This window comes from Rhincodon typus, chromosome 29 (genome assembly GCF_021869965.1).
Source record: "Rhincodon typus isolate 14 chromosome 29, sRhiTyp1.1, whole genome shotgun sequence".
NCBI lineage: Eukaryota > Metazoa > Chordata > Chondrichthyes > Orectolobiformes > Rhincodontidae > Rhincodon > Rhincodon typus.
Window position 1 is genome coordinate 21,504,120 of NC_063360.1, and position 25,000 is coordinate 21,529,119.

At 38.0% G+C, this 25,000-nt stretch overlaps 1 protein-coding gene across 1 annotated transcript in view; it reads right to left on the reverse strand.

The window, feature by feature from the left end:
• The window catches only part of LOC109926363 (DOT1-like histone H3K79 methyltransferase), a 106,612-nt gene that overhangs the window by 78,860 nt on the left and 2,752 nt on the right, over positions 1-25,000 (reverse strand). The window contains exons 2-11 of the mRNA XM_048613917.1: positions 24,349-24,462; positions 20,799-20,890; positions 19,642-19,743; positions 17,706-17,843; positions 17,017-17,142; positions 14,947-15,428; positions 13,526-13,664; positions 8,132-8,284; positions 5,579-5,696; positions 2,898-3,532 (exon numbers count right to left, since the gene is read on the reverse strand). Of these exons, the coding sequence (XP_048469874.1) occupies positions 2,898-3,532; positions 5,579-5,696; positions 8,132-8,284; positions 13,526-13,664; positions 14,947-15,428; positions 17,017-17,142; positions 17,706-17,843; positions 19,642-19,743; positions 20,799-20,890; positions 24,349-24,462 (2,099 nt within the window). The remainder of the gene's footprint in view (positions 1-2,897; positions 3,533-5,578; positions 5,697-8,131; positions 8,285-13,525; positions 13,665-14,946; positions 15,429-17,016; positions 17,143-17,705; positions 17,844-19,641; positions 19,744-20,798; positions 20,891-24,348; positions 24,463-25,000) is intronic.

Consider the following 25,000-nt stretch of genomic DNA (forward strand, 5'->3'; position numbering starts at 1 on the left):
TGAACCACTACCTTGTTCAAGAAAAAAACCCTACAATTTATTTAGTCACAAGTAGCAATACAATGCAGAAATTATCAACAGAACCCTTAAATGCCAATTCAAATTTTGCTTGGCATTTTTATATGCATTATATTAACATGTAAAATATTTGTGGCATTTAACACACAGTTACTGTGGCAATATATTCAAGCTAGTCCTGCCAAGAAAATTCAATTTATATATAAAATAAGAACTTAAAACTGAAGCAGACACTTCAACGATAAAAATTATACATTTGCTTTAAGTACCGCAAGCAACGCATAAGATCACTTTCATATTTTCACACAAAATGCAATGCACTGAGCTAAATTGTGACAGAAAATAGAAGATTTTAAATTCAAAGAAGTCATGACCCATCCAGGAAGTGCTCTCATCAGACTCCATCTCCAACATGGTTACTCAAAAAAAAGGATGGGACACCAGCATGTAGGAATTGCTAGAATGCTCACTGATATTTCATTTTTTATGTATCAATTGTTGGTTTGGAGCTGTGAACTGAAAGCTGATAGGTAACCTTTCGTCTGTGAGTAGCTTATGTTAAAAATGGAGAACAAATAAGCTGTTAACTGTTTTTGAAGTCAGGCCTCAAAGTTAACTGTAGGTTGATTCTTGATCAAAGAATTCTATAGCCTTTTCAAAAGAACACTAAGTAATTTTGAAGTTTCATTAGAGTGAAGTGGAAAATATAGCACTGATTGATTTTTCTGAAAATGTCACTCAATAGACAATCCCATGTACCTTTGAAGCAAAGCATCACAGAAACTGTTCAAGTACTCTGGTCAGTTGTTATTTTTCGCTTTATAAAATTTATCCCTCAAACGTGTATGTTTGCCTGTGTTTTGACACGAAGATGTGGGAGCTGAATTCAAAGATCATTAGATTTAAATCTAGACATTAAATTTGATTACTATTATTTAATTCTGCTTTGTTAAAGTCACTGCACTGTTAATAAATTGTGAAGTCTTTTGTTTAAGCTGTAAACCTGGTGTCTAGTATCAATTATTCTCAAAATGAAGGGCTGGTTATCAAAAAGTTTGGTTAGGAACCACAGGTGTCACTTTTTAGAGCTGTTGAAGATTTTAATCTTACTGTAATGCGATTTCAGAGATAGGGAAGCCGATTTGATTCTGCTGTCTGACTTTGTCATAACAGAAGCAAGGAAGAGAAAGGCCATGGGACTGAATGTAGTTTGAGGGATCTAAATTATAAGGAAAGCTTATAAACATAGCTTTTGGTTGTTTGTGATTGAAATAGCAAGAAAAGAGCAAAGTTAATCTAGACAGCATTGTAAATTTGACAAGTGAATACGTCTACAATTCTCAGGAGGTCCAATTAAATGACAGACATAAGGATATTGTCATTGAAGCTCTTCTTCACAAGAGGAGGGAAGAGCAGGTTTGAGTTGCTTTGGAGGATAAATAAGAATGGTTGATTGTTACAGATGAAGCCATGACTTTTGCAGCATTCATTTAACTGACTTTAAAAGACTCCCTTTTCTTTCAGAGTAAAGCAAAATAGATTTCATTTCAAATGCTATCCTCAGTACATAATGTAAACTCACAGACAAGATGGGCAAGCAAACAAAACAGATTTAAAACTTAAGATAACAAGGTGTAGAGCTGGATGAACACAGCAGGCCAAGCAGCATCAAAGGAGCAGGAAAGCTGACGTTTTGGGTCTGGACCCTTCTTCAGAAAAGATGGGTCCAGACCCGATACGTCAGCTTTCCTGCTCCTCTGATGCTGCTTGGCCTGCTGTGTTCATCCAGCTCTACACCTTGTTATCTCATTCTCCAGCATCGGCAGTTCCTACTATCTCTGAATCATATTTAAAACTTAGATTTAATGCAAAATGTTTAAAATACAGATCAAGTTTAAAAAAAAACCGCTTCTCAAATGGATTGTCTCAATCCACGTTGGTCATGATCCATCTTTTAGGAACCAAATGAAAATGCACAAGGTTTCATTGGAAGCTGTATTCAGCAGATTTAGGAAACACACTGACATGCTACGTGTGCAGAGAAATGCAGTGCTCTTTCACTCCTAGGTTACCAGGGTCTTTGTAATGCATTTTCCTTTCTTGTGCTACTCAGAAGGGGATATCGGCTTGTTATTGAGCAGCAAGCCTTAACATTGACCAAACATTGGTATTTCTGCACTGGGTAATGTCAAGGTGTCTCAATACTTTCTGATGGCTGCACTTAAATGCAAAGTCTTGGAGACACCATATTTTCAAATATGAAATTAGAAATCAATATTTAACCATCTGTTACTCCAAAGCAGCAAATTTTCAATGGAATTTCAAACTCAATGTCTTTTGCAAACCACACCCACATGGCTTGATTCAACTGAGGCAGAGATCATGACGTACCTCAACAGTGTGACTGTGAACAAGATGTTTACGCAAAACTACTTGAAAACATGATTACAAACCAAACTAAATTCAATAGTCATTTTTAAAATATAAAAAGGAATTTTAGTTGGCAACCAAAGAAGAAACTTCAGCAACTCAAAAACATGCACTTCCTTTACAATGAATTTAGAGATATGATGGAGCATAGCCAGGAAGGACTGCATTTGACTGGCACAAATTTTATTATTAGAGGCAGTGTTCTAAGATAACTTCAATGGAGGGCAAGGAATGGTGAAAATTTACTTATTTGTTTTTAAGCATCAGTTGACTCATGTATAACACAGCTCCATGACAGAAGGAGGTAACAGCAACTTGAGAATCGATTATGGACTTTCTTCTTTAACTCTAGTGCAACATCTCCATATATTCAGATCAGCATTGAATTCAAAAGCAAGAGTTCCTTTCCAAAAAAAAAAACAAAGATAGCAACAAATCAAATCACTTACCATGGAACTTATGTTCAAAGGAGATCCTGAAGAAAGCCCTAATGCAGCAAGCAGCGATTTTCGCTTTGGAGAGCTTCCTGCATTTAAACTGGATGTTAAAGAACGTTTCCTTCTGCCCTTCTTTTTTCCTTCTTGTGGCATGGTCTGTCCAGATTCCAACTTGACGGCTGAAGTGAGAGGATTCAGTTTATTTAAAGTAGGCTGTTTGACATTTCCACCATTAGCAGTGGAAAATATTATTCTGCGTTTAGATTCATTCTCCTGATCCGAGGCACCTTGGTCTGACTGTAAATCTTTTTTTATTACCTCTGAGAAGGCTTTGTGTGTGTCCATGTACTGTAAAACCCCACCTATGCTTGAAGAATTGATTGTTAGATTTTGAGAGCTGGACAACCTCGGGCTGACTGAATGCTGTGTAGTTGGAGAGTTCTGTTCAGAGCTCTGAGACTGCATCAGGTGTATTGTTGGATTCTGTGGGTTTATGCTCGGCAGGACAGAACTGTTGGCAAGAATACCCTCATTGGTAGAATCAGAATCTTCTAATAATGTCTTGTCATGACTGTTGAGTGCTGACTGAGTTGGAGAACCAGAACGGACCCCATTGGCTACCACAGAGCCAGCTGAGTAACAAAAACCTGCAAAACAATGATCATACTGCAATAACCACAGCTTGAATAAAAAGAATCTATGATCCACTTTTTAATTATTGCTTGACAAACAGTTAATAAAATGAGGAAGAAAGTAGAAAAGCTTTTTCAAAATGTCAAGTTATTCATTTCTTCTCAACTCCATAGCACATTTGAATTAAACTAATACTGCATGCCTGCCTTCACAGAGGGGAAAAACTGCCAAGAAAGCTATAGAACTAAGAAACTAGCATGAATAAACAATCAAAACTGTTGAAATTAATAAGACTTACAAAGGTGATCATCTTCCAAAATTCTAAAGATTTAGGAATGATTGCTGCAGACAGGAAGATTTCAGGTATAATCTCAGTATTTAAGGCAGGAAGGAAAGAGAAAATAGGGAACTACAGACCTACTAGATTGACATCAGTATCAGGAAAAATACTAGAATCTAGGAAGAAATACATGATAACTGGGCACTTAGAAAATAATCAGTAGCATCAGCATAGATTTATAAAAGGGAAAATTATCATCTTGGACAAATGAGTTTTTGAGAACATAACGAGATAAGTGGGGAAAAATTGAAATTGGTGTATTTAGATTTTCAGAAGATTTCCAAATAAAATACCACACAAAGCACAATTACAGCACATGGGATTGGAGGCTATTTTCTGAGAATTGGCTAACAGAAAGAAAACAGTAGGAATAAACATGTCATTTTCAGGTTGGTAGACTGTGACTAGTGTGGCGCACAAGGATCAGTGCTTGGAGCTCCAGCTGTTCACAACATATATCAAATAATTTAGATGAGGGGATCAAATGTAATCCTCAAATTTCTTGATATCAGAAAATTAAGCTGGACTGAGAGTTGAGGATGCAACAAATACATTTCAAGGGGTAGAGACAGGCTGAGTGGGAGGGCAATAACACAGAAGATGGAATATAAATGAGAAGTTATCCATTTCAAAACAGTGTCCCTATTCATCAGTTACCAAAAGCCAAAATGCATGTGCAGAAAGCAATTAGCACATTTTGGCCTTTATTCCAAGAGGACTTGAGGACACGAGTAAAGATATCTTGCTGCACTTAGGTACACAGCCTTAGGTGACACTGCACCTGGAGTATTGTGCAGACTTTTGAACTCCTTACTGGATGAAGGATATACCTGCATTTGGAGGGAATGCATTGGAAGGTCATCAGACTGATTCCAGAGATGGTGGAATTGTCCTACGAGAAGAGATCGAGGGAAAGGGTTATATATTCTCGTGAGGTTAGAACAATGAGAAGTGATCACTTTAAAGTACACGAAGTGCTAAGTACAGATATTGGAAGGGTCTTGCCTTTGCATTTGGACTGAAACAGGCAGAAAAATTTGTTCAATGTGCTAAGTTTTTGGAATTTGCTGCTCTAAAGGGCTGTGGAGACAGTCACTGAGTGCATTCAAGACCAGGATTGACAGATTTCTCAACACAAAAACATATCAAAACCATAAGCGTGCCAAAAAATGGTACTGATGTAGAGGATCAGCCGTGATCTAGTCAATGGCAGAGCAGGTTCAGAGGACCAAATAGCCTATGCTTTCATGAGACAACAAGGTGCAGGGCTGGATGAACACAGCAGGCCAAGCAGCATCATAGGAGCAGAAAGGCTGACGTTTTAGGCCTAGACCCTTCATCAGAAAAGCCTATGCTTTCATACCTGTTTTCATTCATTTGCAACTATGTAAAATACAACTAACCCAAAATACATTTATAGACTTCCAGGGATTCCAGGGAATGCATTCAGTTTCTAAATGTTTGGAAATTCCCCAAGCATTGTATAAAAGATCTTCAACAGTATTTTGGAAAGGATTACACTGATTGTAAATTTCACCAAGCTCTCTTCTCCATTAACAACAATTTATTACAAGATACCCAAAATAGCAAGTATCTCATTATTTGCCAAATAAATGAGGAATTCTGATCCAACTGGACTTAGTAACTATAGCATAATTGTTAACCAAGTAAAAATTGAACCCACTCCATGTTATAACTTAAAAATGGATAATACAGGTACCTGAGTTAGTCAAAGACTGCGATTTATTTCCAGCCACATTTCCATAGTTAGCACCATATTGTTTGTCAAGCATTGGTAAATCACGATTTGAAACATTAATAGGACTCGGTGTGCTTCTCTGCAAAATACAACAAATTAGACCAGTTTATATAAAAGCAGCAAATGGTTTAACAATAACCAAGAAACAAAGGACAAAATGAGCCATATTTGTAGAGTAATTATAGCTCTAATACTCTAACAAGTAATTTACAAGCATTATTTGTCCACATCTTTTAACACTCTGGGACCCACACTATTCTCTACAGTCAAGCGGTTAGAACTCAATCTGAATATCATCTATGTTGTAATTAATGATGGTTCCCAAACTTACTGCTAAGCCCCATTTCAGAGAATCATGTCCCATGATCGTATCTTGTAAGAAACAGTACATTTGACTAATGATTGTTAATGTAGATTTACTTCTAACCCAGAATGCTTCAGCAATTTCATCACTGGAGTTGGTTTAAAATTTGTCTTTAATATGATCTAATCACATCATTAACACACACTAGCAACCAGTGTGAAGACCACATAGGCTTCTTTGCTCCTAAATTTAAAGATTATATCAACTGCTGACTCTGCCATTTCCTTCCTTCACTCATCCCACAAAACCAAACATCTAAAACGTTTCCCCTGCTAATTTCCCAGTTTAAAGCTTCAGTTACTTTTTCAACCACTCATGCTCTATCCAAACTTTGCTTGCTAACAAGAAATACCTCCTGCTGGCATATTCTTTGTATTCCCTGATAATCAAGACTTGGCTCTAGGCACCAACCCCAACCTCCAACAAACTTGGGAATATTTGTACTGAAAAGTGCATTTTGCTTCTCTAGAAGGAACACTCATGATTGTTTATTTTGCTCCAACATCACCTAGTCAAGGCAGGGAAAAAAAAAACTTTCACGCAATAAGGACAGAAGAGTTGACAACAATTTGCGTATGTTTAAGTTGATTCACGCAAGTTGAAGAGGTGGGTGCTGATATTGCAGTGTTAAGGAATGGGTGAGTGCAAGAAGGAAGAGGGACATGGTGGCATGAATAGATGAAGGTGTAAGGAATTTCCACATGCAGACACTCTAGTTGATATAGTTTTGAATAAATCTCCAATTATGGGACCCAAATCTGGAAAATATTGGAGGAATAAGATGGAGGAGTCAAACTGCACACATAATTTGAAAAATTAGTACAAGAACTTGAAAGTGGATTCTGGTGGGAATTACTGGAGTTGGACACAAGATAACGTTCACAAATAACCTTGCTGGGAGTTCTACAATAAAATTATATCCATGATAGGTGAAAGCCAAAAAAAGAGAAACAGAAGCAGGGGTTACCGAAGATGGAAAAATGTACTCAGGAAGCAAAGCACGAAATAGCTTGCAGTCTAGTTAGCAGACCAAGGTTTACATCTCTTCAACCAAGTGAAGAGTCATCGGATTCAAAACATTAACTCTGCTTCCTCCCAAGGATGCAGAGTTTCACCAGCAACTTCTGTTTTTGAAGCAGACAACTGATGAGAACCAGTGTCAGAGGCTGGAGTTCAGTAACAAATCACCAGTTTTATTAACATTCAGAGAAAGGAAATACTCCAACTTGCTGGCAGAGAGGTAGAGTTATGTATTATTAGCAAATTAAGAGAAGGTCACCAAAAGAGACTGAGTGAGAGAAAGGACAAACAGATGAACCTTTGAGGTGGCACGGTGGCTCAGTGGTTAGTAGTGCTGCCTCACAGGCGGGAGGGGCCTGGACTCGATTCCACCCTCAGATGCCTGTCTGCGTGGAGTTAGCATTCTCCCCATGTCTGAATGGGTTTCCTCCGGGTGCTCCAGTTTCCTCCCACAGCCCAAAGATGCGCAGGCTAGGTGGACTGGCCAAGCTAAATTGCCCGTAGTGTTCAGGGATGTGCAGATTAGGTGGGTTACAGGGGGATGGGTCTGTGTGGGATGTTCTGTGGGTGAGTGTGGACTTGTTGGGCCGAAGGGCCTGTTTCCACACTATAGGAATTCTATAATTCTCTAATGAACCCTCTGGAGGTTGGAGGTAGAGGTGATAAACGTTGGGACTAGTGCATGAAGCAACGGCCACGTTCTGACCTCGTAATCCCTTTCAGTGAGCTCATCTCAAGAAGTAGTCAAGTTAAAGAAAAGAAAAAAAGGCTACCAGACTGTACAAGGCAAACAAACAATGTGGCAGTTGGGACTGTGGACAACGCAAAGGTTTGCACTCGATAGATCGTAAGTGTATTACAGGAACAAGAGCACTCAAGAATTCCACAGTTCCAACCAATTTCATTTCACTGTTCCAATAAAGCACAAATGGGAATTATGCAATGATTAAGTGGATTGGGGAAAATGAGAGGCAAGACAAGTAATGTTGTACAGCTCACTTTTTCAAACAAGACAGGACAAGGAATGACTAAAATGAGACTGGACATTGAAGTTTTGTTATTCGAGCCGCTTGGAAAATGGTTAAAAATGGTCACTTTTAGGAGCACAAATTAAGTCAAATATCACTTACCACTTTTTCAGCACGGACTGGTAGAACTACACTAGCCAGAGGAATGCTGACAGGCAATTTGTTTGGTTGAACAGTGCTCAGTGGAATACTGATCGGTAGGCTGGTTATGGTTTCAGAGTTATTAACTGGACTTTTGCTGCCATCTTTAGAAAGCTGAGAGAAAAAGAAATAACATTCATACATTTAATAAGCAGGTTCCAAGAAATTGAAGTCCTTTGTAAAATTGAGATTGGTTGATGGTAGTGACAGGCTTCAAGCACACAAATGAATAATGCATGGATCAGTTTTGCCGAACAATTTAAATATTGGACATGGTTAGAGCTTTGATGTATACAAGTGTGAGCATGTGCCTTAAAAGATCAAAATAATAAAACAGACCCAGGATATTTGTCATAGAAGAATCTCTCAGGTCTGTATTCTCAAGAAGTCAGATCAGTAGCCACATAAACAACATGGAAATTTGCACTCGATGGATCCTAAGTGCATGACAGAAGCAAGAGCACTCAAGGACCTTAAGCTACAGTTCTAACTAGCCATGTCTCACTTATCCATAAAAGCACAAAATGTACAATGAAGTCAATTTAGTATAAATTCAATGCTGAGTGCTGAAGCAACAGGGATGGTGATATGGTATTGTAACATATAGTTACATATTGTAACATGACTTAAGTCATAGGAAGCAAGTCATTCAATTTTGGCTGTTTGAGACTGCAATTCAATTTAGGGTAGATGTTCTGATAATTCAATACAACAGCAGCTAGTAAAAAGCAACCTGAATATTACTAGTTTCATAGCTAATAGCAGTTGATAAACTCCCCTCTTCCGACTTAGCTAGAAAATAAATTGGCTTTTCAACAAAGAACCTGCTCAGAGTATGAATGAAAACCATCAAAAACAAATTATAGCTTTCAATATTCAGTCCACACACAATAGCTCAATATCTTCACCTCAGAACTACTTGAAAAAAGTAGTGAAATTTGCATAATGTACCAAATCAGTCAACATGAAGAAAATATTACAGATCTTTTATGACATATTGTCTGGCTGTTTAATACATATCACTGGTTGCTCATTTATAAAATCAAATAAGTATATAACTTCTAATTTTTAGAAATATTTAATTGAAACCCACCTTGAATACGTTTATAAATTTGAGAAAAGCCAAATTGTACTTGTTACACTACCAGGACATAAATAATGTAGGGGAGATGATGGCCTAGTGGTATTATCGCTGGACTGTTAATCCAGAGATCCAAATAGCTTCTGGGGACCCAAGTTCGAATCCTGCCACGGCAGATGATGGAATTTGAATTCACTAATATATCTGGAATTAAGAACCTAATGAGACCATGAATCCGTTGTCGAATGTTGGAAAAACCCATCTGGTTCACTAATGTCCTTTTGGGAAGGAAAGTGCCATCCTGACTTACATGTGACTCTAGACCCACACAAGGTGGTTGACTCTTAACTGCCCTCTGGGCAATTACGGATGGACAATAAATGCTGCCTAGTCAGAGACAACTTCATCCCATTAACAAATATAGAGAAAAAAATTTGTTTTATTTTCCGCCCCCACCCCCCTCCTCCGAACTCTACTTGCATGTTTCAATCACCTTCACAAAAGGAGCAAGGGCATCACCTTGAGATAGCATTCCTTATCTAAGATTTTTGCTACACTTTCAACATGTTTAGTCCAGAAAATATGAGGAAGAGGCTCCACAAACATTCTCAGCTCAATAATGGAGAAGACAGTACATTAGTGCAGAAAACAAGATTGAAGCATTTGCAACCATCAGCGAGAAGTGCCCAATGGATGATCCATATTGGCCTCATCCTAAGATCCCTAGCAGAGACATTAGTCATCAGCCAACTCGATTCAATTCTTGTGCGAATAAAAAAATTGCAGAATGCACTTGATACTGAGGTTATGGGAACTAACAAAAATCCCAGCCACAATACCAAAAATGGACTCCAGATTTACCTTGCGTTAAATTGTTTCAGTACTGTTAAAACACTGGCATCTACTCAACATAGTGGAAAATTGTCGAGTTCTGTCCCATTAACCATAAACAGGTCAAACTGAATCTGACCAATTACTGCCAGCCTATCAGCGAAATGAAGAAAAGTGTCCTTCACAGTGCTGTCAATCATTATTTAACAAGCCATAACCCAGTCAATGATGCTTATATTGGTTCCAACTTGGTTAAAAACTTGGTTCAAACATGGACAAAAAAGCTGAATTCCAGAGGCAAGGAGAGTGTGACTGCCCTGGACATCAAAGCAGCATTTGACTAAGTATGACATCAAGAAGTTCAAGCAAAACTGAAGTCAAAGGAAATCAGGTAAAACTCGCCACTGGTTGGACTCATACCTAGCACAAAGGAAGATGGCTGTGGTTGTTGCAGACCAATCATCTCATCTGTAGAACTTTGCTGCACGAGCTCCTCAAAGTAGTATTCTAGGTCCATATTCAGTTGCTTCAACAATGATTTTCCCTGCATCAAAGTCAGAAGTGGAGATGTTCGCAGATGATTGCACACCACTCAGTATCATTCATAACTCCTCAGATACTGAAGCAGTCTATGCCCGCATGCAACATGGCCTGGACAATATTCAGGCTGAAGCTGTTAAGTGGCAAGTAATGTTTGTGTCACGAAACTGCCAGATGATGACCATCTCCATCAATAGAGAATTTAACTATCACCTCTTGACATTTAATGGCATAACTATTACTTAACCACTCAGTCAGCAACCTGCTGGAGCTACCATTGACCAGTAACTTGGTCAGTCATATAATTACTGCAGGGGCATTGGATAGCTCAGATGGCTGGTTTGCAATGCAGAGTGATGGCAATAGCATTGGTTAATTTCCCATACTACCTGAAGTCACCACAAATGTCCCACCTTCTCAACCCTGTCCCTTGCCGAAGGTGTGGTGACCCTTAGATTAGACTCAAGTCATGTCCGACGAAACAGCAGCCCTATGGCAACTATTTAGTCAATTCTTGCACTTACAAGGACAGGTCAAAGGGTGTGAATTCTGTAGTAACTCACCTCCCTATGTCCCAAAGCCTGACTATAAAAATGCATTTCCATAAACTTTTACTGCTCCACATATTAAACAGGTAGACCCAAATAGTGATTTTATTGGAATTTATTCAGTTTGGAAGTTCAAAGATCAGTTGTGAATGCTGAAGAACATTATGGATGACTTCAGTTTCTTGAGTCCAAGCATATTTATGTTGTATGAGGTGCTCCAAAAAGAGGACTTATAATCAAACACCTTGACTTGAGGATATAACTGGTCTAAAGCACAAGTCATAAGTTTGAAGAAATTGTCCCCACTTGCCAGCATGAATGCTACCAATCCACAAATCAATTACCAGAAGAGTAGCAATGTGTAGCAGCTTGGAACAACTCACCAACTTTCCTTTAAAACCATCTCTACAAACCCATGCCTCTAGCACCCAGAAGGATAAGGGCAGCAAAGATTAATTGGATAGGATATTTGAGATGGCTAAAATTGGAACAAGAAGTATGTATCACTATACAATACATTGGTCAAAAGTTGTTAAGTAATTATTTTCAAATTCATCACCCTCCAAGACACAGCTAGTTTGGATTCTCAACAATCCTTATGAAAAGCAGATGAACAAATTCCTAAGAGGAGGGCATCTCAACTTACAAAATAGGTGTGACGTCACTGAAAAAAATCTTTCATTTTTTTCTGAACTGTTAGGATATTATTTTGCTTCTCCATGGGGAAGCAGGAACCAAAAAGTAAAACAATGATATGGAAGGCCATCATCCCCAGGTGTAATATGTTTGACATAATTCACCATTTTGTGCATTTGCAGACTTCATCTGCGCTCAATTGGAAAGGTGTGTCTCCTTGTGGTACAAGGACTGATGGTTCACATGCAGAACAATACTTTCCTGCGAAACTAATTTGTAGATTCATACCACACTCAAACATTGAAAATAGAAGCAGGAATAGGCCATTCAGCCCTTTGAGTTTGCTGTCATTAAATCCGATCATGGCTAATCATCTAGCTCAATATCCTGGTCCTGCTTTCTTCCCATAATCTTTGATCCCTTTAGCCCTGAAAACTACATCCAACTCCTTCTTGAAAACATTCAATGTTTTAGCTTCAACTGTTTTTTGGCAGAGAATTCCACAGGTTAACCACTCTGGGTAAAGTAATTTCTCTTGATTTCTGTCCAAAATGGTCTACCTGCATCCTTAGTCTGTGACCCCCTGGTTCTGGATTCCCAGGCATCCAGAATATCCTTCCTATATTTACCCCATTAAATTCTTTGGCATTTAAAAGGTTTCTAGAAGGTCCAACCATAATTTGTCTCAACTCATTAACATGATCCTAACCAATCCAGTCTCTCTTCATACCATGCCTGCCATTCCAGTAAACATTTGCTACACTCCCTCCACAGCCAGAACATCCTTCTCAGATAAAGGAGATCAAAACTGAACTCAATACCATAGGTGTGGGCTTGCTCAGGCCCTCTACAATTGCAGCAAGACAACCCTGCTCCTGTATTCGAACCCTCTATAAAAACTAACCTATCATTTGGCTTCTTGAGCTGCATACTCAGTTTCAGTAACTAATGTAGAAGGACACCCAGGCCTTGTTGTACCTCCCCCTTTCCCAATCTATCGCCATTCAGATAATAATCTGCTTTCCCATTTTAGCTTCCAAAGTAGATAACCTCACATTTATCCACATCATTCTCACAACTGTTAACATTTTTCTAGCATCTGAAAGTCAGTTCAAAATCAGGTTGGTTGAAACACCTTCACAACCAAAATATTTTGTTTTGGATACTAATAACTGCTCCCCACGATAATACTGCATTGTCTACAAAGAGACGAAGAATGGTCTATCAAATTTGGAGTAAGCAAGCATCTCTACTTTACTCACTATTCCTTTCAGGGATTTTAAGAAGGTCACACTAAGTCATTTTCCACTAAGAACAGATTAAGAAAGAACACCAAGAAAATCACCAAGAGTTGGGAAATGAGTTCCATTCAAGCAGCACTGACTGATTATTTCCTCCTCTTTGCATCCCAAGGTGATATATCCTTACATGTAAGAAGGCAAATCATAAAGCTAAGACCAAAATTGTTTTTATATTTTCTGACTGAAGTCAGGTTTAACAAATGACTAACTAAGAGAGAATAGTTAACATCCTAAAGTAGACTGGCGTTAAAAAAAATGAGAACAAACAAGCAACAATGCAAAAACTGATGAAATTCAAATGCTTCAGAACAGAAAACACCACGAAGAGTTAGTTATAAAATTGTTAGTTGAAAAATTCAGCATGAATCCCACCCCAGTGTACACTTCACAAAAAAGAACAAGATTATTTGCACTATACCTTCTCTGCACTTTTCTCACACGTGATCTGCTGGGATACTGGGGATGAGGGCTGCTGCTGTTCACCCGAACTATATTGAACACCATTTGTAACTCCTGGACTTTGATGTGGGAGGCCAGTTTCTTTTAGGTTTTCAATCCTGCAATGCATGAACCAATATCATTAATGTAACGATTTAGACTGATGGTATAGAAGGCACACATAAACTAACAAAATACATTGTATCAATACCCTTGGAGAATTGCTACACGATAAAAACAGTACTAGGCCATTCGTCCCTGAAGCCTATTCTATAATTAGATTGTGATTAATCTCTGACAGAAATTTCTATACCAACCTTGGTGCCACATCTCTTAATATCTTTAGGGAACAGAAATTTACCAGATTGTAAATTAATAATTGACTGAACATCAACTTCAGTTTGTGAAAGGGACTGAACTTTCTAGAATTCTTTATGTATTTTAGTTGAGAACCAGAATACATTTCCTGGGAACCGTGCGCTTTGTGGCAAGATGAGAGCAACCTTGAAACCACAAAATGATTGATCATTGGCCTGTGTGTACTTCTCTATAATTTTCGATTTAGATTTCTTCTATTCCTGGATTGTAATATGACAAAAATACATTTTTGTTTCTTGACAATGGGCCAAGTAAACACATACACACATTTATCAGGAAAGCACACTAAATTACACCAGCCTTCTGAATTCCAGGCCTCCCAACTACTCGGGTAAAATGTTGTTTTTCTGGTTTATATGCTATTACTCACATTCTATTTTGATGAATTATATTTTGGAATTTTTTTATTTGAACATATTGTTGTGGTAGATCATGAAACCTGGCCCCTTATCTTGCCCCACATGATGTGTGGGCACGTCTCAAGCTATATAGCTAGGAGTCTGTCTGAGAAGGAGACATGTCTGCAGCCAATTGCATTATATGGCTAGAACTGCAGAATAAAATTTCAAATTTAAAAAATTTGCATCATGTGCCTGTTTTATTTAATATAAAACAAGCAAAACATGTTTAGGGGATCCACCCAATAAATACATATTTACAAATTCAATTTCATGTAATTTAACACATTCTTTACAGGTTAAGTAAGCAATACTCTCTCTCTCAGGATATATTTATCAATTGCTTCAAGAGTCAAAACACGAGTCGAGGGTTAACTATATCTTCACTTTAACAAAAACTACCGAGCACGTGTGTGAGGTGCAATGACATATTGACAACAGACCACATCAAACTGGGAGTCGATTCTGTGGAGTTCAAGAGATGTCCTCTCTTGCCATTTCCTCTGTATAATATTTAATAAACGTTGATGTTTAGTGACATTAGTGTGGACTACCTTTTATAAGCAACCCAGAACTGATCATCTTAACAGTGCCTTCTCATTTCAAAATGCCATTCGTTACTAACCTCTGGGCACAGGTCTGTTGTACTTCATGGGCAAGCTTTTCACTTCCATTATGATCTTGGTTCAAATGTCGACGAAGTGCAATTTTGGCTGGAGAAAACCTAGTGTAATCCGGAAGAGAATGACTTGGTAATCTGTCTGCTTTGTGTTTACTCATAATGTTTGGGATACATAGTCCATTCTCCTGGTCTGGAAACACAGTGTTGTACACGTTCTGTGATTTGGAAGGTCGGTTTAAAGAACTGTTAATTTCAAAAGGAGTTGCACTTCCATTAATAGAGAGTTCAGGACTTAGACCATTCATATTTGCCACTGGAATTTTAGGACATTCAATCTCCAGTTGATATCTGTTTTTTTCTGCATCCATCTCACAGTTTTTGCTTTTGTGGTGCAACTGAAGCGATACGTCATCTGATGGCATGTAGGACTTGAGCTGTATTAACTCTTGCTGTCGTTGACTCTTCTCCAACTCCACAATGCTTATCTAAGGGTGCCAGAGAAGAGAGGAAAAAGCAATGTTTTTAATCTTGTATCTCCAAATGCTTAAATTACCACAGCATAGTTTCACATCTAAAGTCTACAAAAATGCATGGGGAATGGTCTTGAGCAACATTTTGGATGACAGCAAGCTCAGCTATTAGCATCTGCATACTGTTAGCAGTACTGTATGGAGCGCATATTACCAGACCCATTTATTTCTCATATCAAGAGAGAGGCAAAGAATAATTTCATATTCAGATCAATTTGAAACTCATACATTTTACACATAACTAATAAAAGCTATAAAAGAACACCAAGCCTTACATCTCCACTTAAGAATTCTAAAAGTCAAATTATTATAGTTTTTCATAAAAGGGCTTTATAAACATAATGATTTTTGAACATAAATAATGGATCCAAACAAATAATATTAAATCGATTTAAAATAAAAATCAATGCAATCAGTGGGCTGCTTACATCATTAACAGTTCCAACATAAAGCTGGATTTCCTGAAGACAAATCTATAAGTTTCAATAAAAGTGTTACTAGGTGCAATCCTTTGTGAATGCAGTCAGTTCATATTAGGATTGCCAACAGTTGTGTAGGAGCTTTCCTAGTCAATGCATTGATCAAATGGTTGATGGGTGGCATCATGGGCATGGGTGCAAATGTCCAATTGTCCAATTTAACATTTGCAAGACTGTCTAATTTTTCAAATTGACCAAGAAATTTCACAAGATTTAATTATTATCTGGGATAACAAAAACCTTACTCTAAGTTACTCAATATCTTTAAATAAACATTAACATTTCTCTTCTCAGCTCACATGTTTTAGGTTTTATTTTAACAGCCACTGCTGAATTTAAGGGAAAACAGTTTCATTAATTTCTAACCTTCATGCAGAGGATAACAGTGGAAGACTTCAGACTTTTTAAATTGTAAAATGAACATAATTAAACATGAAATAACGTCCACTAATCCTACAGCTACAAATCCTCAAGTTAACTAAAAACACATTTTTCGAAAGAGGAACTTAGCTAATTCCCGTTAATTTTTTTGCCAGCCTCAGTATCTGACAGATACAAAAGCAAAATCACCATGTTCATCGACTCAAAAAAGGAAAATACTGAAGGGGACAACGGTAGACTGAGTGTGCAATATTAAGAGTGCACTTTTTCCTTAATGGCCACATTTCACAAAGACCAGCGAACATAGGAATAGCCACCACTTAGTGCCCATCAGTATATACATGTATAATGTTGCATTTAAAACTTTACATAAAGCAACTGCACAGGGAAAGGTCAAGTTTCTACTCTCTCCATCCTGAAAGACATCTCAGACATGAATGGAACAAACAGAGATACAATTACATCTTTCCTTCTAAGCACATTCAAGGGAAATGGGCGGACAAGTCATCAGTGGTGTCCTGCAACATTACAGATCTGACAACTTTGCATAAAGATAGTCTTTATTTCAAGTTAAAAATCAGATGCATCCAAATCAGACGCTGCCTGTGCAAAAAGCCAAATTGCTAAAATAAAAACTTCCGGCTTTTGAAAATGACTAGAATAATAGTTTGTTGCTATCTCACCTGAAGTTCTAAGCAGTGCCTTTGTTTTTCTGAGATCTGGCTCTTCAAAGCTTGTTTCTCCTTCAGCAGGTTGTCCAAAGACAGGGATGACCAATCCAAATTTAGCTCTTCACATCGGGCTTTCAGCTGTAACATTTGTGACCCAAGTAAAAAATACATTCAGCCAACCTTTACCCAACTAAAAGGTAGTCAAGATTCTTCATAACCTGAAAATTACAGTAACCCCCAGCTCCCTTAAGGTTGATTGCCTTACTATCACTTAAGTAACTGAGCTTTAGAAATTCTGCACAGGGAAACCAAACCTTCATTGCTAGCTAGGCCACTGACTTGCTTTGAGGAGCTGCACAGGAATAGCATAGCGCTTTGTTCAGTTTCTCCAAGGACAAAGCAGCACATCTCTCCTCAGCAGCTCATAAACTGATGACAATCAAAATTGAGCACAAATACTTCTCTATATTCCCTCAGACCCTGTAATAAAATTTCGTTGTAGAAAACCATAATCACATGGCAAAAATATATCCAACACTATTTCAAAAACAAAATTCACAGCTCAGTCCAACAATAGCTTCTATTTTAACATATGCCTTCTAATTACAACTGACAACAGGGTCAAGCAGCTCAGCCTGCAGCAAGATTCAAAAATATCATGTTTTTAATTACATCCCACTTCAAACCCATTAAATAATTACCAGCTGCAGACTGTGCTTCCTGAGATCACCATTATCTTTTTCCAGCTGCTTTGTCTGTTCTTTTAGCTGCCTGTTGTGAGCGATGATCTCTTTCTGTGCTTGGAGTAAATCATTGAATGTCATGGCCTTTATACCCAACTGTGGGAAGAAAAAGGAGTAATCAAAAGTTTAAATTTAAAATGCTCCACAATTGAGAAGGCTGTCAATATCTTTTTACAATCCATACACATGCATCTTACTGCTGTGTAATTTATTTTCGAAAAAGGTTTATTTTCAAAAATGTGCATCATATTTTGATTCAAGTAATTTGCAAAATTGACTTGTTTGCTGCTTAAATTTAATACATTCTATTGACTGGATCTGAAGCCACACAACATAGCAGAAGCCATTCAGAACAATGTTTGTTCAGTAAATCCCTGTCTTCCACTATTACTTGGTATTATTTAATGAAGGTAAAGTCTAAAATTTGCAATATCTGACAACCAGTAATTAAATGGTACATCGGCAACTTCTGGTAACAGCGAAACCAGCTGAAACGTGGACAAGGCAACACAGAGTCCAGCCTCAACCAACAGCCTCAAAAGAAAAACTAGAGTGAAATTAGTAAACGTTATGGTCAATAAACAATTAGATTAAAATGATTTATGTCCACGAAGACACAGCTGGTTAGCACTGCTACCTCACAGCGCCAGGGACCCAGGTTCGATTCCATCCTCGGGTGACTGTCTGTGTGGAGTGTGCACATTCTCCACATTGGATTGTGGAGGAAGCCCACGCAGCCGAAGATGTGTGGGCTAGGTGGACTGGCCATGCTGTATTGCCCATAGAGTTCAGGGATGTGCAGCTTAGGTGGGTTATAGGGGGACGGGTCTGGGTGGGACGCTCAGAGGATCGGCGTGGACTTGTTGGGCCGAAGGGCCTGTTTCCACACTGTAGGGATTCTATGATATGAATTCTATGAAACAACAATTTTTGTCAGTGAAACTTTAATGTTGGTACCTTTGCTTTTGAAGTCAAATAAACTTGAGCCAAATCACTGAATCAACTCACGAATACATGTAAGGAAATACGCTGTGTGAGATTAGCTTTCGTTTTGATTACAAATTTTGTGAAAACCTTTTTATTCTACAGTCTCAAAAGTATTACAATTGAATCTGAAATAGTACTATTTTATGCTTCTTGGTTTGAGATTCTGCAAGCCTCATTCAGGATTCTCTTAACTGTCTTGATGTTTCTTGACCTCTTCACAGATGCCTGTAGAGAGGGTTGTGCTAGAAGAAACACCAATTGTTGATCATCGCAACTCTAAATTCCACAAGAATTCCTCTGGGCAGCTGAGAGAGATAAACAGCAAGCATCATGGGCTCACTGTGAAGGCTGAGCCACTGTTTCCAACTGGCGTCTTTATGTTTTGCAACAGTGCCCATTCTTCTTTAAAAAAAAAGGCAGGTTTGCAACGTGGTAAATGTCTCTCTATTCCATCCATTGCATCAACTCTTCAATGAAGGCAGACAAAACCTCAAATTGTTGGGACTATAAATTCACAGGTGAAATTGTTCTTCATAAAAGGCAACTCAATCTCAAATGATTTAACCTCGAGGGGTTTAATCAGAGCCAAAGTCAGAGCCACAAGGAAACAGACCCTTTGGACCAAGTAGTCCATGCCGCCTGTGTAATGTTTCCAAGGATAAAGATGGGAGCACAAAATCCGAAAGAATAATAACAGAATTTAGTGTATAACAAAAGGCAAAGCAAATAAAATTAGACAATGCCAACATCATGACCATGAGCTCTTCCTCAGAACTCCAAGGAGTTAAAACATTTGAAAACATTAATTTCTATTTTGCTGATAAAAAGGCAAACTAAATTCTCTACTCTGAAAATAGTCCTTGCTCACTAACTCTGTAAATTAGGTGGTGGCCATGTAAACTTATACCTCTTGAAGTTTTTGTTGAAAAAGAAGCCGGACTTCTTCTTTCTGTGTCTGACAGTGCCTAAACAACTGCTGTGCTGTTCCTGTCAACTGCATGTTCTTCAACTGCAAAACAAAAAATTACATTTTGTTAATAGCAACCTGAAGGGTCAGCATTTTCTCAAATTCAAAAATAAAATAATTACATCAATCTCAATGCCAAGTTTGGCCATGCTCAGGGTTGTCAGGCTAAAGTTAATTTGCTTTTGTCTTAAAGCAAAAGCAACGAAACAAGAGACTTTCCCTGTGATCTTTTTAGAAAAATCCTAGATTTTTGCTCATGGCATGAAGAAGAATGAACTTGAATTTACTGACATTGCATTTTTGATCTTTCTGTGAACATGCCGATGGAAACCACACACTCTGCTCAACTAAGATACCAAATCAAAAAGTTAAGACTCCCACAGTCCTAAGATGTGCAGGTTAGGCGGATTGGCCAAGCTAAATTGCCCGTAGTGTTCAGGGATGTGTAGATTAGGTGGGTTATAGGGGGATGGGTCTGGGTGGGATGCTCCAACAGTCAGCGTGGACTTGTTGGGCCAAAAGCCTGTTTCCACACTGTAGGGATTCTATGAATTCTATGAAGAAAAAGACTGTGATCATGAAAAGAAATTTGTCCTTTGCTCAAGTACCTGTAGAGGGCCTAAATCATACTAGATTAAAACCTCAGGCCTGCAGAGGAAGAGAAAAATGGGAGAGTGTGGGGCGGGAAAAAATGTAGAGGACCAGTGGGGGACAGGGGGATGGTAAGCAAGGTGGCAGTGGTCATGATGGTGGGTGGGAGGGGGTTGGTGGTGGTGGTGGTGACGACAGCAGAGCACAGCATAGTGGCAAGGGTAGGGAACAGAAAATAGAAAATAGAAAATAACGTTAGATATGGTGATGCTTGTGAGGTTGGGGAGTTGGTCAAGATTTCATCTGGCAAAGAACTTATCAATTCCACTAATGCTTAATTCCGCTGAGATATTATGGAGTAAACTTCACCATTAGTATTTGTCCATACATAGCTGCATACACAACTCTGCATGCAAGAGCTTTGACAAGATATCCTGACCTTTTACCAAATCGTAAAAGTTTCACTGGTGTTCAGAATTTGAAGAAGAATGATCCAAATGTGGTACCTTTTCCTGATCCAACAACTGCTGTAAATTTGTCTTGTACTGAGGTGTCTTCATATATGCCATAAACTGAAGATACTGTAACCTGAAAGACTCTATTTGACCAAGATTAGTTAATACATTATCTTTTTTTAAATGAATACATCCCTAAAATCAAAATACATTAAACTGAAAAAAAAGTTCATGTACTTAGAAAGAAAATTTTCAGAATCTTAACAGTATTTTGAATTGTAAAGAATCCAGAACACTTGGTGATTGATTTCTTTAACAAAATAGTAGGCGAAATAACTAAAGTTGCTTTTCCAAGCATTTAAGTGGAACCTTTAAATGAAGAAACATTAACAGTCTAGCAATAAAAGAGACATGTAAAACAATTCAACATCTGAACAACATAATTTAAAACCTTGTCACATCTAAGTACTGCATTAATACTAAATTTACGAAACAGCATTTTGAAGATGATGAGTATACATGCACAACGCACTCTATACTAATGTGTGGGGTATAACAGAGCCACATGGTGCTTCCCACAATCAGCTTTCATGTTGGCAACCAAGAACATACTAAGCAGATACAATGAAATAAAGTAAGATAACTGGAGAATAAAATCAGAGTCATAGTTGTAGCAGTAGGAAACAGCAAAGCAGTTCAAAGACCCAAGGGCTGATAACTTGACACTTTGACATGGAGTAGGGAAATAATTTATAGGAAACTGCCTACCATCAAACCTCAAGTATCATTATTCCGAACAAAACCTTCAACATTCCACCCCCAATGCCTCTGCATCCATGGGATGAAACCCCACTAATCAAAATTAAACCACATATTGCAGAATTAGAAACACTGTTCCCCATTCCTCAATTTCCTTCAAGCTATCTTCTTACATCAACAATACCAGCCTGAGCCAATGTATTTTGTCTACAATCCACCTTTGACACTGATGACTTATTCCTCACTCAACAATAAAGAACAAAATGAACAAAAGACAGACATGAAGGAACTAAAATTCTCTCCAGCTGAAGATTGGCCAAGTAGCAATTCACACCATTCATTTCCAATCAATATATCCAACTTCACGTTAGTGAACTCAGCCAGTGATCTCAAACAGTGACAGACATGACCAGCTCACCTCAATGAATTTATTCTGCAATATTTTTCACTTGTACAATTCCTTCTTTAATAAGAAAATGTTAATCGCATGCCTTCATGACCTCAAAGATGAATTTCTTTCAACAAAATCGGAGTTAAACAGCATGGAAACAGACCTTCAGTCTCACACTGATCAGATATCCTAAACCGATCTAGTCCCATTTGCCTGCATTTGGCCCAGATCCCCCAATGTCTTCAAGTTGGTCTTTAAGCATTAACCTCTATGATCTTTAGCTCATCCCAACTGCATTCTCATCCATAGGAACTCTTGCATTTCCATGCTGTCTATCCTTTCCCAACCCTACTGGCTAAGTGCTGCAGTATGCCCTTTCAAAAATTTGAATCCTTCTCCAATTCCAGGGTTTCACTCGACGATCCCTCCGCAAACCTCCATTCCCAATCCTCGCACCAATACCTGTGCTTGCTCCCAACATTTTTGCAAATCACCTCACTTGCCTGCAACGTTATGGAGAATTTCCTATTCTGTTCCTTATGATTTTCTGCTTCTCACCAATCTCTTTAAAATGTTCCTTTGAATAATGATTTTATTATCCCATTCTAGACTAACTACACACTTCTTTGAAAAGGTATAAAGGTGAAAAACAGACAGCAACATAAAATACTCAATCCTAACTTGGTTCAGGTTGATGTAATGGAGTCAAAAATAAACGCAATTTTACCAGCAGCATCCCATGTGGTTGGGTTATACAGAAGGGGGATACTTTTGCCTTGTAGATTGCAATCTTCAGCCAAGATCAACGAAGGTTGCTCAGCTTCAAAGGTCTATCCGTTCATTTGGCCGTAACAGAGACCTGTCACATTGCATCAGTTTCTGGTTAATAATGCACAAGGAGTCTGATAGATTTTATTCCTGCCAGCTTTCTTCACAATTTTAAACCAGTGCAAAAACAGCCTTTCAGCTGGTTTCATCTGCCAAGTAATCAAGACTGCTAACTGTACTTAAACTCACTTTTGCTAAGGCACCAGGGATAAAAAGCCCTACTGTGTCCCAGATTCCATTCCAAAACTTCAAAAACAAAACCATATTTTAAAAAAAAACAGGCATTTGACCAGCACACCCAATTTACAATCAGCACGATTTCAGCCCATTAACTTTGAAATGTCTCACATTGCCTGTCAATCAAAAATCTGATCTCCGCATCATTTTAAGTCAGTCGTTTAATTCATTAGGTTTCCCACAAGCTGGTATCAATGTGGTGAACATGTTACAATGAATAACTGCAGGTCAGTGTTACTAGTCCTCAAACACTAGTGACTTAAACATTAATTATCTACTTGGCAAGTGAAGGAATTTCTCACTGCAATTGCAGCATTATTTAAACTCAAGAAGCTCTCATGTCAAGTCAGTAGAATTCAAGAATTCAAACATCAGCCAAGTCACTCGGGTTTAGTCAAACTGACAGGCCCAACAAGTGCTATGTTTTCCTTTCACATAATTTCCAAGAAATGGAGTAACTAACTTCAACTACTTACACCAACTCCACACTTGTTGTACAATTACAAGCAGGCACAGTTTTCACTCTACTTTATAACACTGCTCAAAACACGTATACTTGCAAATGACTTCTTCCTCGTGTCTAATCTTGTAATTGTTAAAATGGTCAATTTTTGTCCTTTAAAATGGACAAAGTAGCTTTCTACAGTGCAAGTTGCAAAGTTCAAACATTTGCTCCACAATGGAAACTAGACTTACAACATTAAAATACCCATAATCAGATTTGTAAGCAAGGGATATAAGCTGCACTTCAGAGACATTGAAAAGGACAAGTTATGACAGTTTGAGACAGTGAGGCCAACCTGAATGTAGCCCCCATCTTGATTGGCAAACTACTTTTGAGTCTTCCAACAGGTAGATAATACAAGGTATAAAATCAATTAATTAATTAATTTCCTCAGACATATCAAGAGCAAAATGGATACAATAAACAAATCTCAGGGCAATTGATACAGATCTATTAGCCAATCATCTCCAACTTCAAGCACTACAGCATTTCAATTCCAACTGGAGAGTAACTGGGTCTACAAGAAGAATTGTTCTTCTTCAAACAGAATTGAAGATGCAAACAATCAATCATGCTGTATGACTACAACTACGTCAAGTAGGTTAGGTATTGTATCAAGAACTGGACTAACAATTACGGTCAGGTAAAAATAATCAGGAAAGGCTCACGAGTTTGGCAACTTGAACTCTTGTAAAACTAAAGCATAGTAGCAGTTGATAGAAAATGGAACTACAGTAGCAGAGGTTAAACAAAATAATGCTGAAACCTTGGTAACTGCTTACGAGCAATAGCAAAAAGAATTAAAATGATATTTGTGAAATTGAGCAGCTCAGAATAGCTGTAAAATTACATGCAACCAAATATCAAAATGTATTACATACCTAGCAGCTTCTGTAGTGCAGGTGGTGTAGGACCCAGTAAAAACTGATTGGGTGAATAGCGTTGCACTTTGGGAGGTAGTTGGTAAAATGGACTATGAGGTGACTTGTATGCATCTGAAAAATGAAATTAGCGCACACAGTTCTCACAAACTACCAATTACAAGCAACTCTAAACCTGGTGGCAAAACAAAATATCATCAGGCTTCAATACAAATGGTCTCAACTAAATCACCTAAAACTACTAAAATATTGTTGCCATGCCTGTATTAATCATATCTCCAGCAAACTGAAATTAGTACTAGGCTTCATCTGTGCAATTACATTATTTGTAACAAAGCTAACCTTGTAAAAGTGCAACATTAACAAGGAAATTATTTCTCATGCCAATTATGTTTCTTAAAAAGTCAGTTTGTCATGAGTATCTGACTTGCACAATCAATATTTTAATGCTATCACTTCCGTTGATGCTTCCAGATTGTCCTTATTCTATACCATTTATATGTCGCCATCTAACATTTGATATATCATTTCTTAGTATTCACTCAAAAAGTGAGGACAATTAGAGATCGCTTATCTTTATAAATAGGTAAGTAAACACCACATTCTGATAAGGATATCCTTTTAGGTGGGGACCTACAAGCTATAGGCGTGT